Genomic DNA, 18528 nt, shown 5'->3' with positions numbered 1-18528 from the left:
GGGTTCCCATAAGAGAAACATTTGCAATTATAGAGGTAGCGTTATCGACAACTATTATTTTCTCCCAATATTCTCATAATATGAGATTATTCCATCTCTTTGTTATTTTCCAAACAAGAGATGATTTGTTGTTCCACATACCCAACACTAATGATGCGCGTTTAGTGTGTTGGATTTCATCTTCGTGATGATCCTCTTCATGAGGTGGTTAACCTTCTTCATGAGGTGTTCTCTTCATGAGAATGGAGGAGTTTGTTCTTATTTTATTTAACAAGTATACACTAAACTAGAACCCACAGGCGTCCTCATATATTTTAGCTTGATAATATACAATATTTAGTTTACTACTTATAAACACAACTTCTGGTTTATAACTTCAAGTTACTCCTCATATTTCCAAAAATATCTGGCATATGCTCTGCTTCATCCTTCATAAGAGCATTAGTCAAACTATTATTTGATTTAGTGTGTGATACTATTCCTACTGTAAGCTTCTAGGAATATTCTCTCAAGATCATTTTCCTTCTAAGAGATAATATTTGGCATTCAAAATAATAGGTTGTCTCTCCTCCTAATGTCAATATTAGATCTTTAATAGCATACTTCAAAAGATATCCCCTATCATGAACTTAAAATAATGGAAATTTAGATCCATGTATCCCCAACTATAAGTGGAGGCCCATTGCTATGATAAAGTTATATGGAAAGTATTCACGCACATATTTTAACATGGGGTTATTATTCATTAAATGCAATGAGCTAGAATATATAAAGTTCACTTGAGAATGTTCAGCATTCCTATAAATTCAGAGATATTCTCCCCCTGATTTGCACATATTATAGTTTACAAAACTATTTCATTGTCTAGCTTCTTTATTGTTTAGCCTAAAAAATTGATCCAAGTACTCATGCATTAAAAAAATAGACCATACACTTCAAATCAAATGTATAGAATACGCAACTTTCAAATCCACATGGAATTTCTTCTAGAATTTTCTAATTGTCATTAATGCAAATTTCCCCAACTGCCTTTTCTTCATAAATCCCAAATCATCAGAAGTGTTTTATCTACCATCTTCATTCCACAATTATTCATCCCATCAATTGGGTTAGTCACCATTGAGTTAATTTCATATTAACTCACTCCCCTGATCTTAGGATGATTGGCCTTAGATTAATCATATTGCTTACGCATGCAATGCGTTAAAAGCAACATATTCATTACTTCAATAAAAACTATTTTGGCATAACATACTAGCTAACCAATTTGATTATGAGGGGAAAAGTAGTAGCTACAAGCTATGAATATAGCTTCTATGCTAATATTCATGCAGGAGTGGAGACAGTTCCAGCTCAACGAGAGCACAACATAGTGATACGCATTCATGTGTAATATGAAATATTGGTATTCAATCCAACGTAATAGATAACAACAAAATACAAAGCTACAAGCTTGCTTGCAATTAGTGCAATGTAGAGAAAAGTTAACTCGGACGGAAGGGACGTGGCTAGGACTTCAAGTCCTGATACATGCACTTAAAGATAGATTTAGGAAGGCTATGCCTATTAAATATATATTACCCACATTTTCTTATACCTTTATCCAAAATTCCTCTCTGTTTTCATGCCATAATTACTTCAAGTAGTAATAAGCTGCATGCGACTATGAATAATCATTTCTAATATTTCATAGAATCCAATCATACTTCTAGTATTCATTGGTTGTGGCATGAAATTCACATATCCAATATACTATTTAGTGTACAACAACAGATTCAGGGTAGGACATAAACTTCTAGTTTCAGGGCTGAAGTATTCAATACTTAGTTTATGGATTATACTTGGCTAAATTGGTCCTTCTAAGATCAATTCATATACAAGTATAGTCCAATTGTTCATATGCTTATAGGAAATTCAATTTTCCTTCCACCTACATGGTAGTAGTGCACAAAAAACTATAACCTTTGTGGTTAACGGAGGCTTCTTTGTGGATAAAATTAATGCAAAACCTATTTAGATAGGCAAATAGTCAATTATTTATATGTAAAACATATAAATCTAATTCATTCCATGCAAGATTAATACATATTACTGCAAGTAAGAATTGTAACTAAGAATATTAAATGCTTCATATTAGTCTTCAAGCTAATAAATTAACCATTGACTCTTCTGTGAGTATATGAGAACCACTTAATTCAACGGGAATTAAAACTTAATGCACCACCGCTACTACTAATACTTCTAGATAGTAATTTTAAAGACAATATAAGTCTATAAGCACATAATTTAAGTTCTTCTTCAAGAAAAAACTTAAATGTTCTAATTCTTATCGATTCTTACATATCTTAATTTCTATGCTTGACATTTAGCAGCTTCAAGCATGCTCTATTTTATAGTTGTGATATGTAATCATGATCCTTCTAGGAATATAACATATGCAAGTCATATATCCTGATTCATAATGCTGTCTAAACATTCTAACTCAATTTCTGCTTGATATTGAGTAATTTTGGATGATAAATTTGAATACTTCTAGTACTTCAATGCTCTCGGTCTTCTGTTTCAAGAAATATTTCTTCTGGAATTAGACAAAGTCTTATCTATCATGTTGTCTTCTAGGACTTTTAATCACAAAGCTTCAAGCTAATTGTATTTGCTTATAGAACAACATTATTCTCATATGGTCATATAGCTTGAAAATTTAATTTTCAATATTTCTGATATTATGCAATCACAATATAGGATATCTTCTAGAACTTATCATGCAGTGAGTCCCATAAGACCTTTAGGATTTAGCTTGATCATATACTCATTCTTTGAGAGTAATATCAGGAATTACAATGCTTAAAATTCACTCCACTTCAGTGGTTGTAGAATATCCTACTAGGATTTAACGATGACCATGCTATATAATTCGGCCATTCAGGGCAAAGTCCAGGATATTCCTTCTTCATGCATATATCATTATAACTAATCATGTGCATATAGGTTTACTGCATGTAAACAAGTAGCAAGGTGCAAAAAAATAGTGGACGGTTATGCAAAATATTCTTAGAAGCATCCTAACATTTTCATGATTATGGTATATGCAAATTTTCAGAATTAATACCAAGTATTCAATTATCCCCAAAATTCATTATGCTAGAAAAAACAAATATGAGCCTCTCAAAGGTGACAAGTCTAAAATCTATAGGATTTAGAGAGCTCATATACCTTATATCATGTTTCTAATATAATCATTCAAAAAATTATTCTTGCAATTACATGGTATAAAAATTCATAATGATATTGTTCTAGCATTTTTTTTCAGAACTAAATTCAAAGTGTAGAAATTTTTTCAAAATTAATCTACTATTTAATTAGAAAAAGTAAATAAGCTAGGCAAACAACAATAATTAAACTACAGGTTTAATGTTATATATACAAGTTCTTATACATGCTGGTATAAGCATTACAACAGATATGCATTGATAGAGGGTCAAAGGATAATTAATCAGAAAACTGTTGTAAAAACTAAAATTCTCGAGGGATTGTATTAAAAAACACCTCGATTCCATTAATTCCCAGAAAGTAAATAATCGACTCTTCAAGAGTAGAGGTCAAATACTTATTCAAAAACATGAGCCTCTTTATAAAAAAAAATCAGATTTATTAGACCTTTTCTTATTTTCTGGAAAATTTTACAGATTTTTCGGACAGCCCAATTTCTGCCCAACCGTGTATACTTGCCCTGAGAACTGGTCGTTCTTTTCTTTTGTTCGGCCCATGACAATCTGCTTCGCTTGTCACATGGGACGGCCACGGACAAAACCATACGCCTTCTCCTTTTTCCCTGTCTCAGCACCACCACGAGGCGGAAGCGGTTGTCCGTGGCTGCTACTTGCTGCATGTAGGGTGGCCGAGGGTGACCTGTTCTCTGCGAGGAGCGACGGCATGCAGGCCGTGGGTCTGGGCTACCGGCCGGGTAGTCGGAACTACTCCTACGTATTTGTATGAGTCACGTGGCTGGGGGCGACTTCAGGTTACGATGAACAGCGTGACGGCGTACGGGCCGGCAATGCGGGTGGCGATCTGGTCGGAGCGTGGTGCTTTCGCATGCAGTCGAACTGGAGGGCAGTGACGACTTGCGTGCAAGCAGCCGGTGGCGGTCGCGCGTGTTCAGGCAGCATCGGTCACGTGCATGCAGCCGGGATCATGCCCAGACAGCGGCAGTCACTTGCTGGCGGCCTGCACGGGTGCTGATGCTCACCTGCATGCGGGCAGTGGCCCTCATTGGGATGTGCCGATTCGGCGGCAACTTTCGGCCTGTTCGCTTGTTGGTTTCAGCCAGCCCAAACCAACCAGCCAATAGTGTTTTCCTCTCACAAAAAACCAGCACCAGCCAGCCCAAACCAGCACCAGCCCCAACCAGCGAACAGGCCTTTTTCTGTGAATATTAGGCATTGGTGAATAGAACTACTGCTAGTAGATCTAGATCTACGTGAACTGGTCTTCGTGCCATGTAAATTTTGTAACAGTTTTTTTTATTAATTAACCTTAGATGCATACTCGGTAGATACAATTGCTTTTACACGTTATATGCACGTACTTCTTGTACATATATCCACTTCGTGTAGAAAAAATTAGTGCAAAATATTAGCCTGACTCGATGGTCGGGACATATGAAATATGCAAGAGATGCGGTTCTCATACCTCACAGAGGATGCTAATTTGATCTACCTCACGTGCCACGTAGGGCAGTGGTTAGTACATACATACCATGTATGATGTTTGGCATTGTCGTAGATCTGCCTATTTGACGGTGATGGTACATGTTGATCCAGTGCAGATTAGTTGCAGGTAGAGGTAGCAGATCCGTTCCGCTAACAACGTCGGGGACGTCGACGTCGTCGAAGTAGTCGCGCCAGGGACGTCGGCACAAGCATCGGCGTCGAAGATCGGCGACGGCTTCAGCGGCGATGTCAACGCCTGTTCGGCTGGTATTAAAGTCGACTGATAAGCCAGCCTTGGCTGATTTGTTGTGAGAGAAAATGGCTGTAGATTTTAGCTGATAAGCCGACTGATAAGTTCAAGCGAACAGGCCCTATCGTACTGATAATGTGTTATAAAATACATCGCCAGCGGTTAGGACCTTCCCCTCTCACTCTCTCATGATCAACATAGTAGATGAAAGTAAAACACATAGACATAAGAAATATGAAGACTATTCTTTATTCCTCTGAATATTGATGATTACAACATGGAGTTCCCACGTATATATAGTCCTACCAAGGTCTAAGAGTTTGGTAAAAAACCCACATACAAACGGCTCGGATTAAAAATCATCCTTCTCCTTTTCTTCTAGAATAAAGCCCGTATGTTTTACAACAAAACCGACTGCATACTGGGGATGGCACGAAGTTTCTCGGTGAGGATTTCCAGACAATACCAAATATCCCATAGAATTCTTGTGCCTCCCGCAGTAGTGCACGGGTAATTGTATCGCTTTTAAACAGTATATAATACAGGATCAAATTCGAATTATCATTGACATTATTTTTTCTCATTGCCACGCACGGGCACGATCATAGTGTGAACCAAAAATACAAGATGTAGTAGCATACTACCTTATTCTCTCTGGGCAGCAGCATGCAAGAAATCTTGGAATGGATGTTTCTGAACAGGAATACGCAACTCCAATAATAGCAGTGCAGGCTGCACAAAGAAAGTATGCATATATGCCGATGCACAGCCTCAGAACAAACAATTCAGATAACAAATATATTTCTAATCGAACTAGGAGTTAAAAGTTGTATTTACAAATCTAATTGAACTAAGCCCACGTAGGAAAATCCGCTGGTTACAAATTATGAGTGATCCAGACCTCAGACGGAATTATTCCGTAGAACAATTCGTTAACATCGCAAAAGGGAATAGCACGCTCAAATTTTCTTCTTTCCAGGTCGTACGTTCTTACGCCTCCCCAAACAGGTAGTCGAGAAAGGAAATCAACTGCATGTCGTGTCATCCCAGGAGAAGAGAAATATATACAGCGAGGTCGTGTCCCACGCAAATTCTGGGTGGGTAAGCATGCGGAGTGATTCAATCCAAGGAATAATGCATGATCCATTAAAACATTCTCTTGCACCACCACCATCTTGCGTGCATCTGGATCAACCTTGCAGATTCTGAATTCAATACCATCCGGGTACCAGAGATCAAGACCTGCACGAACCTGCAGGAGATCGCCCCACGGCCTCGACACCAGATGCCGAGATGCCTAGTGAGGACACGTCCTGGGAGGCTTGCCGATGCGGCAACAACCACTTCCCTTGTTGCTCCATCCTCTCCATCAAGATCCCATTTTTCCACCATCTCACGCAATGTCACCGTGTAGAAGCTCCCTTTGTGGTATACACAGTCGAGATACTTGTCTCCACCGCTTAGAGTTGAAGCCACCTGCCACTTTTTCTGCCCTGCCTTAACAAAAGAAAGCCATCCACTATTCCACTATCACGGTGGATGATCATTACGACATAGCCACTGCCTTTGGATGGACTGCGAGACAGCACCGCCTTTTGGTAGAACCATATCCCAAAACAATGCGCTGGATAGCGTAAACCGCCTGTTCCCTTGCGGTAGTGTTCCAAGTTCCCTTCGCTACTATAGACCGCCTCCACGTCTGTGAAATCAAGTGACTGGTGGGAGGGTGATCCTGGCCAAGGTGACAGGGTTGTAAAGCACGAGACTGGCGCGGTTATTCGCCAAAATAAGCCATCCGTGAGAAGCTCCACGACATGCAACAAAGCAGCCCGTTGGAAAACTTTTTTTTTAAGATTTGTCAACATCAACAGGGTGGTACAGGTTGCATGTCACGGCTGGGCTGCCCACCTGCATTTCCTCAAGGTGGTTACCCCAAGACAAGATCCATGGTGTGGAAGGATGTGGAACGCCGGCAGTTGTGGCGGCAGCTCTCCAGGTTGCGCAGACTGATGCGAAGACAATTGCTTGGGGAAGCTCAAGGCGTTGCAGGATGCTTAGGAGGATATCAATTGGGAGATCAGACCAACTGGGTTTTGTAAAAGGTCCTGCCATATATAGCACGCAAATATATTGCGAGTTAGTGATTCTTGGGGAAATTTGGAGTGTTAGAACCAGACCCCTACACCCGTTAGAATAAATCTATAGTCACACAACAAATGTTTGCTCCACAGTCATGATCTATGCTACATCCACACCCATGAATGCACCCAGAAAATATAACACCATCAAAACAGATGCACCAGATTATCTCTTAGTCATTCTCTTTCATTACTCATTCAAATCTGACGGCTCATGTTTAATGTGTCTGCTCTCCGTTGCCCTCCCGCATACCTCCTAGCCGCACCCTGCGACCACGGTTGGAGCCCTCCAGGTTTATCTTTTTTTTTCATTGCGCACTGCCTAGCCGCAGACTCCTCCCCCGCTAGGGTTCCCTGGATCGGCCGCCGCCCCGCCGGCGCTTCCCGAGGTCGCCCGCCCTCCTCCGGAACCCGCTCTCGACGCTGCCCCTCCTCGGGCACTCCCTCTCCGCCCTCCGCCCTCTGCCCTCCTCCACCCCTCCCTCCCAGCCTCCGACCTCGCCTCCTGTTGCCGGTCCACGCCGCGGCCGGCCCGTGCGCGTCGCCCCCCCACCCTCCTCCTCCTCGATGGCCTTGAGCAGGCCAAGGAGATGCACGCGGTCAGCCTGCCCATCCTCTCGTCTCTGGGGATGTCACCCTCCCTGTCGACAGTTGCGCCGGTGAGGCGAGGTCGGCCTCCTGCTCTCCCCTCTTTTTTGCCCCAGATTTGCTGCGATCGGCTCCTGATCTCTCGAACGTTCTCTGTTGCTTGTCGCTGATCTTGCAAAGAACCCCGTGGAGCACGGGTGCAAAGATCCAAATCACCAAGGACGTCGATGCGGACACAACTGCCCTCCTACACCCGTTGCTTGAAGGTTTGTTTTTTCTGCACTCTAATCCCTGTCCACGTATGTGCAGTTTTCCATGCCAATGGATGATTGAAGTGTACAGAAAATGAATTTGCACTATGTCAAATTGTCAATCTTCAGGTTGGTAGCACGGTTTCTGTTCACTGATCTGTTGCAGAGCTCGCCCACAGGCTTGTTTTATTAGTTCATTACGAGATGTGATTACTTTTATCAATTTGCAAATAGTAGCACAAAAGAGATGTAAATTTTTTCTTATGTTTAATATGAGCCTTTTTCTGTCAAATGTCTGACTTTCTATCAATGGATTTAGCAATTACTGGACCCAGTAATCATGTTACTGATGTATTGCTCATTTAACATGCATGTGTACAATTGTAGATGGAAAACGGCAAAGCAATATGGGATGCAGTCTAGGATAATATTTTCGTAGATATTTGCCTGGAAGAAATAGCTGCTCATGATATTGTATCCGCGAGAGATATCTGAGTAGAGTTGGATTCACTAATAGAACATGGAATTATGGGACTCAATTGTTTAATTTCCCAGCAGCCGTTCAGATCCAGGAGTGTGGGATCTTGCTACAATGCCAATATTTCAAATTATGCCAGTTCCATCACACCAGGTTTGATCCCTTCATGGTCGGTGTTTGCTCCATTCATTTTGCTAAACATATAGAGAAATTTCCATTACTTGTGCTTATTTTGCCATATGTGGAAACGTGAAGTAGTGTCATGTCATGCCATTGTAGCATTGATGGCATTGACACAGGGCATTTCCTGTGATTAATATTGTGTGTCGTTGTTGCCATTATGTATTAAAATTCATGGGCGATGAAAGTTCCTCATAAACAAATATGGGTTATTCTCTGTTCCAGGAAGAGTGCTTGCATAGGATGCAGAACCGGAAAAGGTTACTTAATGTGGTATGTAGCGTAGTATACAACTTAATTGCCCGCATATTTGATTTGATGGAACAAAATGCATTTAATATTGGCATAGATAACACAATTTGTCTTCTAATTTTTCTGTCAAAGATTGATGGATTTTTTGTGTTACACAAACCCTGATAGGATAGCAGCCAGGTAACATGTTACACATCATTTTCTTTCTGTTGTTACACATTTTTACACACATGAAAATTGTATTGTCTTATAGCAGCCAGGGAAAAATGCTATCTTTTATCTACCCTACCATATAATACATCAGTTAGAATAAATCTACAGCCACACAACAAATGTCTGCTCCACAGTCATGACCTATGCTACATCCACACCCATAAATGCACCTAGAAAATATAACACCATCAAAACGGATGCACCAAATTATCTCTTAGCCATTCTCTCTCATTACTCATCCAAATCCGACGGCTCATGTTTAGTGTGTTTGCCCTCCATCGCCCTCTGAACGATTGCCCACCCCGCGTGCCGCCCGCGCCCGCCGCGGTTCGATTCCTGGCGGCGGCATATCAATAAAAAAAAGAAAACAACCTCCCGATGCTTCTCCTCGCACAGGGTCCGTCTGTCCAGAACGCCGCCGCCGCCCTTGCCCCCGTCGTGGTGCCTCCTCCCTCTGCCCCCACTGCTTCGAAGCTTCCGGCGGCCGACTTCACCTTCCTATTCCCTTCCTGCTACGGTGCGAATCTATTTGGTTAGTTGTGTTCAGATCTGATCCATTTATAAGTGTATATCCTTGTGTTATGCCTACTGAGGTGAGTTGCTTTCCCCTTCGTAATGGATGTCAGTTCATGGATATATGAATGGATCGATGGAGGGTGTTTCTATTGTTTGGAAATCATGGATGGATATATGAATAGATGTCAGTTTAGTTTGGAAATCATGGTCTTGAATTAGCATTGTATCTAGAATTGGATTGTATCGGAATAAAATTATTGTGGTATGAATATTGTGTCCGCCACTGATGTTCTCTTTTTTCCTGTGGTTTTTATTTGTTGATCTATTTGCCTTTTTTCTTCTGGATGGAGCAAGGGTACAATATGAATTTTGGAAGAACCTCTTTGATTTCTTAGATAGGAGGTGATACATGTGATGACTACTAAATAGTAACCTGCTCAAATCATGCCATATATAGCTACATTTCACACAATTGCTAAAAGGTTCAGTCTCGCTATGAAACTGATAAATTCTAAGTGGGACGGCAATATTTATTACTGGAAGCGAATATTCCATGCATATGTTACAAAAGTTCCAAAACATAAAGACCGGTAATCACCTATAATATGTTTCATCTTTCTTATTATCACAAAATAGTTATTTGATTTATGTACAATAAATCAAACAAATGCTCATCTCCAGAAAATTAGGAGGCTTCTTTGTATACAATTTCCATGAAGTCATAGAATGGTGTAAGATTGCCACCGATCAACACTGTAAGCATATATTCTCTAACTATATTCCGTACACTACATATAAAATTAATAACTTAACTTATTATATCTACCCTGCACTGCTATCAAATTCACTGAGGATGGAATTTTTGGAGGACATTTTTAAGAGCCATGCAAACGAATGTTTTGACAACTTTCCTAAAGATCTCCAAGTCATGATTAAAGACTTAGACAGAATGTAACTTAAAAGGTTATATGAGAAAAAAACTTTACTATGACTTCTTAGTTTCGCGGATTGTATACATGCTCAAAGATATTGTATAAAAGTTGAACTATAAAAAAAACATCGATTGTTTTCATATGCGTCTCCAAAATAAATCCATTGGAAAAAACTTTACTATGACTTTTTAGTTTCGCGGATTGTATACATGCTCAAAGATATTGTGTAAAAGTTGAACTATAAAAAAAAACATCAGTTATTTTCATATACGTCTCCCAGAAAAATCTATTGCGTTAACACGGGCATTATACTAGTCGTCTGGAAATTGACCTGCTTCATGCAACTGATGATATGGACGAGTAAACGTCGATAAAAAGAACGAGCACAGAAGGAACGACAAAAAAAAATGCATTTTTTTAAGAAGAGACCTAGAAAAAATTGCATCTTTACACAGGAAAAAAAGAAGCCACAACAAACATTGATTTTGCAAGTCCACAGAATCTGATCTAGCCTGGTTCGTATTATTGCTGGTTTATAAAAAAAATACTGTTGACTAATTTGTGTGAGAGAAAAATACTGTTCCGGTTAAAAATTTACGATCATTTGCGACGAGCCACATGCTCTGATTTGATATACGTGAACCAATCTAGTAGAGTTGCTGACAATCGGTTCCAGAGCCGTCGATTCTCGGTTCCTAACACCCATGAATCCCCCTGCCGAGATCTCTTCTTCTACCCAACTCCTCCTCGACGAAATCCGCAAAATCTTCCACAACTACGAAGCGAAGTGGGATCGGAAATTCACCGAGCAGGACGGCGCACGCGAGGCCTCTCCGGGCGTCCTCGTTCTGTCTCCGTCTGCTGCGGACGGAGTCGAGTTGGTAGCCGACAACTGCGGCGGATTCTTCGAGCAGCCCGCCGACATCCCCTTCGCTCCGACCCAGACTGTTGCCGTCGTCGTCGACAACTGGGGTGGGCTCTTCGAGCAGCCCCCCGACAACCGCTCCGCTCCGACCCAGGCTGCTGCCGTCGTCGCCGACAACTGGGGTGGGCTGTTCGAGCAGCCTGTCCACATCTGGGAGGTGCGCGACCTCGAGTCCACCGACCAGATCCGCATCGAGAGCTGCCTCACCTCCACCGTCTGCATCGCGCCCGCGCCCATCGCTTCCGCTGCCATCAGGGAGATTGAGCCCGAGGAGTCTCTCCCCGCGTACTACCTGCACCAGATCCAGGAGCCCGAGGAGAAGCTGCAGGACACCGACATCACGACCCTCGAGGAGGCACTCTCCAAGCCAGAGGCTGGGATGCAGGCGCTCGCCAGGCCGCCCCGCCTCCGCGTCTCACCTGTTGCGCCCGCGCACGACGCCGTTTTCGACTCCGAGCTCTCCGGTACTGCAGGCAAGGCTGCCCCACCGACGAGCCTAGACTGTCGCTCATGTACCCGCTGCCCCAGACCGACCTCGACCGACTCTACGAGCTCGGTGCGCGGCGGGAGCTGAAGCAGGGCGTGGTCCCCATCGAGTGCGTTCCGGAGGAGCTGGCGCTGCACATCCCGGATGGCAACCGCGACGTGGAGCTGCAACACGCCACAGGGATGTGCAACTCGCGCCTTACGGCGTTGCTGGCGGCCCTCAACGCGCCCGGCGGAGGCGGCGGCGGCGCGTCCGTGTTCGTCGGCATGGACATGTAGCGGATCCACAACGGCTTCGCGCCTGACGGCCCCGACCTTCTGCGCTGCGTTCGCCTCACCTTCCGCCTCGGCCCCGTCGAGTGCACGCTCCGCACCACCCCGCTCGGAGGCTACGACGGCTCCCTCGACGATGACCCAGAGTCCGGCTTCCCCCAGGTCGACGCGCCGTTCGACCGAGCCGTCGGTCGCGTTGGCCAGGCGCTCGCCGCGCCCACTGCGCTCCACGCAGATGCCATAGGCGCCGCAGGTGGTGGGCAGCTGGCATGGGTCGTGGCTGCGGGGTCAGCGCAGACTAATTGTTCGACGGTTTGCCCAAACAAGCTCGTCGACGCATGCCCATTCCACAGCATCAGCCTCCTCGCCGAGCCTGACCTGCACCACCACGTCGTGTCCAGCGAGGACCAGCTCCGCTACATCGAGGTCCGGGGCTTCCTCTGTGAGGTTTCGATCTCGTTGCCCAACAGATTGCTGTACAAGCGGCACAGCCCATGGCCTCCACCTACGGAAGCAGCGCAAGAGTTTACAACTGTCATCGACTCACACTCCGCTCTTGGGCCTGCTACTGTGGTATCCCAGGACGTGGCAGAGCATTTCCAGCCAAGGTATTTCACTGCTAATCTCACCCATGCATACTCAGTTGATGGTGCTCCTGTTCGGCTCTGTTCTGCAACCAATACGACTCATGCTGTTCAGAGGGTGTCTGAGGGAATTTTTGCTCAGCATCTAGTGCAGTTAAGGCAACCATGGCCTCCACCTTTGGAGTGCTTGGGTAATGGAGTCGAACCGTGCTTGTTGTTTGGATTCACCTAAGGTGTCATGGTGCCCAAGCGTCCATGGCCACCACCACAAAGCAATGGGCTATCACCTTGGTTATATGCTCGTTGGGTAGTTATCTGCTCAGTGAGCGAGTGTATGCAGAGGTTCTTCTATTGTGCGGCCTGTGGGGTGATTAAAGGATTGCAACTGGTTACATCACACGGTTTGTCATGTGCATCTAATTTTGTTGTGGAGTTTCAGCTACCTATTTGCAGAACCATGCTGCAATCTGTTGTGTTTTGTGAGGAACTCTTGAGAGATAATAGTGCTAGCTCCCAGTATCACAACTGCAGATAATCTGTTTTATGGATACAGTTGACAATCCCTTGGTTACCACCTATACAAGCCATTATAAAGGACTGCTGCACACTCCTCTTTCACCATGCCATCTCTTTTCATGTTGAATGCCTTCAAGGGATACATCTTGTTTCAGCTAGTGTGGTGGATATTGGATTTATTCAGAGTACATTTTTAGGCTGCTCTTGTTAATGGGTTCGCACTGATGATCACATTCTTGCTACAGAACTGCGCATGGTAAATTTAGTCACTGGGTCAGCACTGCAAGTATGCTACACCAATGCAGTTTTGTTGTTGGTTGGAAAGGTTTTTATGCCATTTGATCCAGGAATTTGTTGCTGCCAGAGTTGCCTCACGTTCAGCACTTATCCCATAACTACAATTGAGATGCTTGCTTCTCATTTTGCTCAGCATCCTTGTTTCTATCATACTCAAACTGGAAGTGATCATGTGATTCATCACTCAAGGATGAAGAAAGGAACTGGACAGCAAACATTGTGGCAGCAGCGGGTTCAAGTTGGCTTCATTTGGTCACACTGTCCAACCCCCTCAGGCGCCTACCAAACAATAGTTCTGACAAGAGGAAAGACCATAGCTCATCCATATCTAATGTCAGAGATTCAAACACTAGCTCCATTCGCTTGGCTGAAATTGGCTAAAAAACAAGCCAAAGCTGAATTGTTGTGAGAGAAAAGCACTGTTCCGGCTAAAAAAAGAAACCGAACAAGTCGGCTTTTAAGACAGCTCTAAATGGGGAGCTGCGACTTCTATGGTCATGTTATGATGGACTGCCAACATGTGCCATATATCTGTTTCCATTGGACCAAGGTGCAGCCAAAGGAAATGCGATATTCAATCCTGCCACGAAGCTTCTCCATTTAGCTTCTTCTATGGGATAAAGATCACATTTCTGAGCCGGAGCCAGTGCTTGCAGTTCCTTGGGATCCCGGTGGTTCCATAATTCTCCACCGGCTTGGTGGCAAGCCGAAGCTTAAGAAGGGGGGAATGTCAGGGACTGTCCACGGTTGGGCCTTCATATGGGCCGTGTGCATGGGCCTCGAGCAATTGCCTGTGGACCACTGGAAGTCACCTACAAGAGAGCGCAGGGCAGCAGCGGGTGAGGGTATCGAATATTCAGAAGAACAGAACCCCTCTCCTCTCAAGTCTACTATTCATCTTCTTCCTTGAGTCTTCCCTCTCTGTACCCAGATTTCCTTCCTCCAGGTCTTCTAGATCCTTCTAGTACCTTCCTCCTAGCACCTTATTCCCCTGCTTGCTGATTCCGACCTCCCTTTCCCCAAGGTCATGTACTTTCCTTCCTGAATCAAGCTATCTGTGAACCAATCTAGTAGAGTTGCTAACACAAAGGTTGGCAGACTTACCGAAGCCGGCCTTGGAGAACTCATTGCTGAGGGAGGAATCAGGCCCAGGAGGCAAATCTGGAGGGGTTCCTCCTATACAGCTCAGTGCAAAAAATCAAGAGGTAAAGACGAGAGGGAGAGGAAAAATCATGGGGATATATATCGTGGCAGAGCTGGTGAAGTTTCACGCCTAGGACCACTAGTTAAGCACCTAATAAATTTCTTAAACCTGATCCGCGTATCGATTGTTCACAAAGACGAACAATAAAATACATAATTTAGTAGATATATCTCGGTTTCACATATAATTGTGCAACAAACAGATTCAAGTTGCATGACATTTCCATTACTAGTCGTTCCTACTTCCTACTAATTATGGTTCTTCTACAACTTTTCATTGCACATTTTTACTTAGACAGACAAAAGGTTGGCTTGGTTGTAGGCATAGGATGTATTTGTCCACTCCTCACTATCGTGTAAGTTTACGAAATGCAAAACAAAAACAAAGTACAACAACGTGACTGCTAGTTGCTACATCCTACAAAACACACAAAATATTGAACAATGGAACCATGGAAAATTAGAAACCAAAGATTGGGTTATCTCATATTTGGTTGGAGACTTGGAGGCTTGGATTAATCAAATTAGAGAACAACCTGTTGTATTGTAGCCTGTGCTGTGCGGGGTGTCTCTATTGCTCCGCAGTATTGCAGAAGGGAAGGGGCCAAGCAGCACAGAGGCACGCAGTCGTCAGCTCGCTGCTCGCCGGCCAGGCGGCCGCCAAGCCGCGGATAGCCCCTGGAGGCTATTGCAGAGGACCTGCTCTGGCGACGGGCGGCCGCAACCCCTCTTGCCGAGTTGTCGGCCGCCAGTGGCACAATGGGCGGCGCGCCGGTGCAGCAGCGGACGACTGGCAGCAGCGGCGCGACAGCTAGGGTTAAGCAGCACTGGCCGGACTGGCAGAAAGACGGCCGGACGGGGATGGGAATCGCGCTGCTGGTGATGGTCGAGGAGGAGCTCCTGCTTTCTCCTCTGTGTCTGGACCGGTTGGGGTAAGAATTTGGCCCAACAGACCAGCGTTACCTCAGACTGGGCCGAAAATTCACGTGTAGTATAAGAAGTACTTTGGGCCACGTCTAGGGCTACGGCCCTAGTGCCCTAGGCCCATATCCACTCAAAGCGAACAAACCCAACTATACTTCGGACAGTTCCCTCAAAAAAAAATTTACTTCGGACAAGGAGTCTCTTCTAATAATTATTAGGCCCATAGTAAAGAAATTGCGAATTGAAATCCAACTCGGACAAACAACCTGTCCACCAAGAAACCAATACAGAACCAAATCGAATAGTGATTCTGCATGGCAGAATAGCCATTGTAGTCTCTCAATTATTACTCAAGGCACAATTTCATCCCTAAACTTTCAAAACGGCCGTTTAGGTCTCAAACTTTAGTTTTAGGCTCAATTTCATCCTACAACTATGAAGATGATCGTTTCAGTCCTTAAATTTTGCATTTTAGGCTCAATTTCATCCATAAACTATTAAAGTGCATTTAACTTTTATTTTCAAATCAATTTTGTCTATTAAAAAAGAAAACTTTATATTTTAGGCACAATTTCATCCATAAATTATTAAAATTATAGATCTGCTATTATTTCAATATATCCATGTATTCTTAAAGAATAAATAGTGTTCGATGCAACTGTAATTGCTCCCACAAAAAATATCATTTAGTCGAATATATATAAATGGTACCATTACAAGGTAACACTAAAAATAACAGCTTGAAATTATTAATGGTCACGAAAGAGTTTTTGGATGAATATTATTTTTCTATCTCCAATCGCTGGTGGTGTTGGAGCTAACTATGTGCAATAGTGCAGCGTTCCACGTACAATGTAAACAAAGTTGAGTTGAAAATATAAGTTTAAAGAACAAAATACACTTTGATAGTTTATAAATGAAATTGAGCCCAAAATACAAAGCTTGAGGACTAAAACGATCATCTTCACCGTTCTAGGATGAAATTGAGCCTAAGAGTAGAGTTTAAGGACTAAAACGACCGTTTTAAAAGTTCAGGAACGAAATTGACCCTCGAGTAATAGTTGAGGGACCAAAATGGCTATTCTTCCATTCTGCCGAAGAGTGGTACTGTAAGAATCAGAGCCGGACTCCTAATCTTCTCGAAATCGATCTGCGTCGATATGGACGAGTAAACGTCGATGGAGAGGACAAGTACAGAAAGACCAGGCGATCATCAGGTGGTGTTATCTAGCAACGCAGATCATCAGGCGATCGGTCGTAACCGTCTCAAGGATAGAGAACAGTCCAGCGAGGCAGCTCCACGGTCTCGGGGTCTGAACACCAACAATGCACAGATGACGGACAGAACAGTGTTCTCTATCCTTGAGACGATTACGATTGGTTTACGTCTTGTTCGACTTCTTTTTTCAGCCATGTTTTTCTCTCGCAACAATTCAGCCAGAACAGTATTTTTCAGCCAGTTTCAACTAAAATTCTGTCAGACGAACGGGCTAGATTCGGATTGCTTTCCCCTTGCACGCAACACACGATTCCGAAGCGGAGCTACATGGAGCACGCTGCTGTCTTTGCCGGTTGCTTTCATCACCCGCACAGCTCTGGCAGCAGCGTTGGCGGTCAGCAGACAGGAAGGGCACGCGCGAGCGCAAGTTACACGCCAGAGCACCAGTTGCCAGTTTGATCAGGAGACAAATTTTGACAGCGACTGAAACGTCACCGGCGGCGGCCGGTGCTCAACTTGCTGCTGTAGTATTGCTTGTTGTCCTCCAGCCTGTTCGCTATCGTAGATTATAAGTCGTAACAGTATTTTTCTCTCATACTAAACCGGCCAGCAGTAATAATCCACGATCGTTTCAGCCGAAACGAACAGGTTGTGTGTCTCGACAGCAACAGCCTTGTTTACTGGCACTTCCGATCCGGATTCAGAGAACACCAGGGACACGGAGACGCGATCTAGTAGGTGCCATGACGATGACGTCTACACGCCCACACGCACGCAGTTGGAACTCGCGATCCAGCGCCACCGCGGGATTAAACAACGGCAACATGCGTAGTAGTCAGTAGTCACAGGATCAGCAGCAGCACCAGCGCACACATGGCGACGGCCGGCACGTGGAGGGAGAAGAAGAATCCGAGAAGCCGGCGCGCGCCCAATGCGTCCTGCCTGCACAGCTGTGCCTGCCCCCGGCTCTCCGTGACCGCGCGGTGGGTGTGGAGGGGACAGCTCATCAGGATCGCCTGGCAACTGTCACGCTCGGCTACGCGATCTGACTCGCTGCCAATTTGCAGGAAAAAAAACAGTTCAACTCACAGGGATCCTCATCGAGCAGCCGAGTGAGCGAGCCTCACGTGTGCATGCAGCAAGCGTCGACGGATTGCGTGGGCAGAGAGCTTCAGATCGATCGGCCGGGCGATGGAAACGAGACACGAGACCAGCGTGCGCATCGGATTGACCAGACGACCAGCCAGCCACCGGGGCCTCAGGCCGCGGCCGGCAGTTGGCGCCCCGCCTCGGCGGGCGCACACGGATGCCGCCCCTGCGCCCCGCTGCGACCTGCGACGGCTCCGCCGGGGATGCCGCTGCCAACGTGCCGTCGCCGCGGCCGGCAGGGGAGACAGCGTGCTGCGAATCCATGGCGCAGCACGCGACAAGACCGGGTTTGTTTTTTCCAGACGCAGCTGGCTGTGCTACGGCTGCCGCTACTAACCGGTGGTTGCCTTTGCCGTTACCGATCACACAAGAGGACTTCTTCTTGCGTGCGTTCGTGTGTGTACAGCTCAGCGGCAATCATCGGGTTAGTTAATGCTACTGC

General features: G+C 44.8%; 1 protein-coding gene and 1 pseudogene across 1 annotated transcript; one reads left to right on the top strand and one right to left on the bottom strand.

The window, feature by feature from the left end:
• Positions 1 to 5839: 5839 nt before the first annotated feature.
• LOC136524472 (probable F-box protein At4g22165) lies at positions 5840 to 7074 on the bottom strand (annotated as a pseudogene).
• Positions 7075 to 11189: 4115 nt separating this feature from the next.
• On the top strand, positions 11190 to 14680 carry LOC136520494 (uncharacterized). The gene is made up of 2 exons (XM_066514034.1): positions 11190 to 12802; positions 13540 to 14680. Exon 1 carries the CDS (start codon positions 11215 to 11217, stop codon positions 12007 to 12009), a length of 795 nt encoding a protein of 264 aa, XP_066370131.1. The 5' UTR covers positions 11190 to 11214; the 3' UTR covers positions 12010 to 12802; positions 13540 to 14680.
• The last annotated feature ends 3848 nt before the right edge of the window (positions 14681 to 18528 follow it).

Source organism: Miscanthus floridulus, chromosome 18 (genome assembly GCF_019320115.1).
Source record: "Miscanthus floridulus cultivar M001 chromosome 18, ASM1932011v1, whole genome shotgun sequence".
In the NCBI taxonomy this organism is placed as follows: Eukaryota; Viridiplantae; Streptophyta; class Magnoliopsida; order Poales; family Poaceae; genus Miscanthus; species Miscanthus floridulus.
This window is presented reverse-complemented; position numbering and strand designations above follow the sequence as displayed.

What these genes read in the sequence shown, in the direction of transcription:
- LOC136520494 (XM_066514034.1), top strand. Translation starts at nt 11,215, where the DNA reads ATGAATCCCCCTGCCGAGATCTCTTCTTCTACCCAACTCCTCCTCGAC.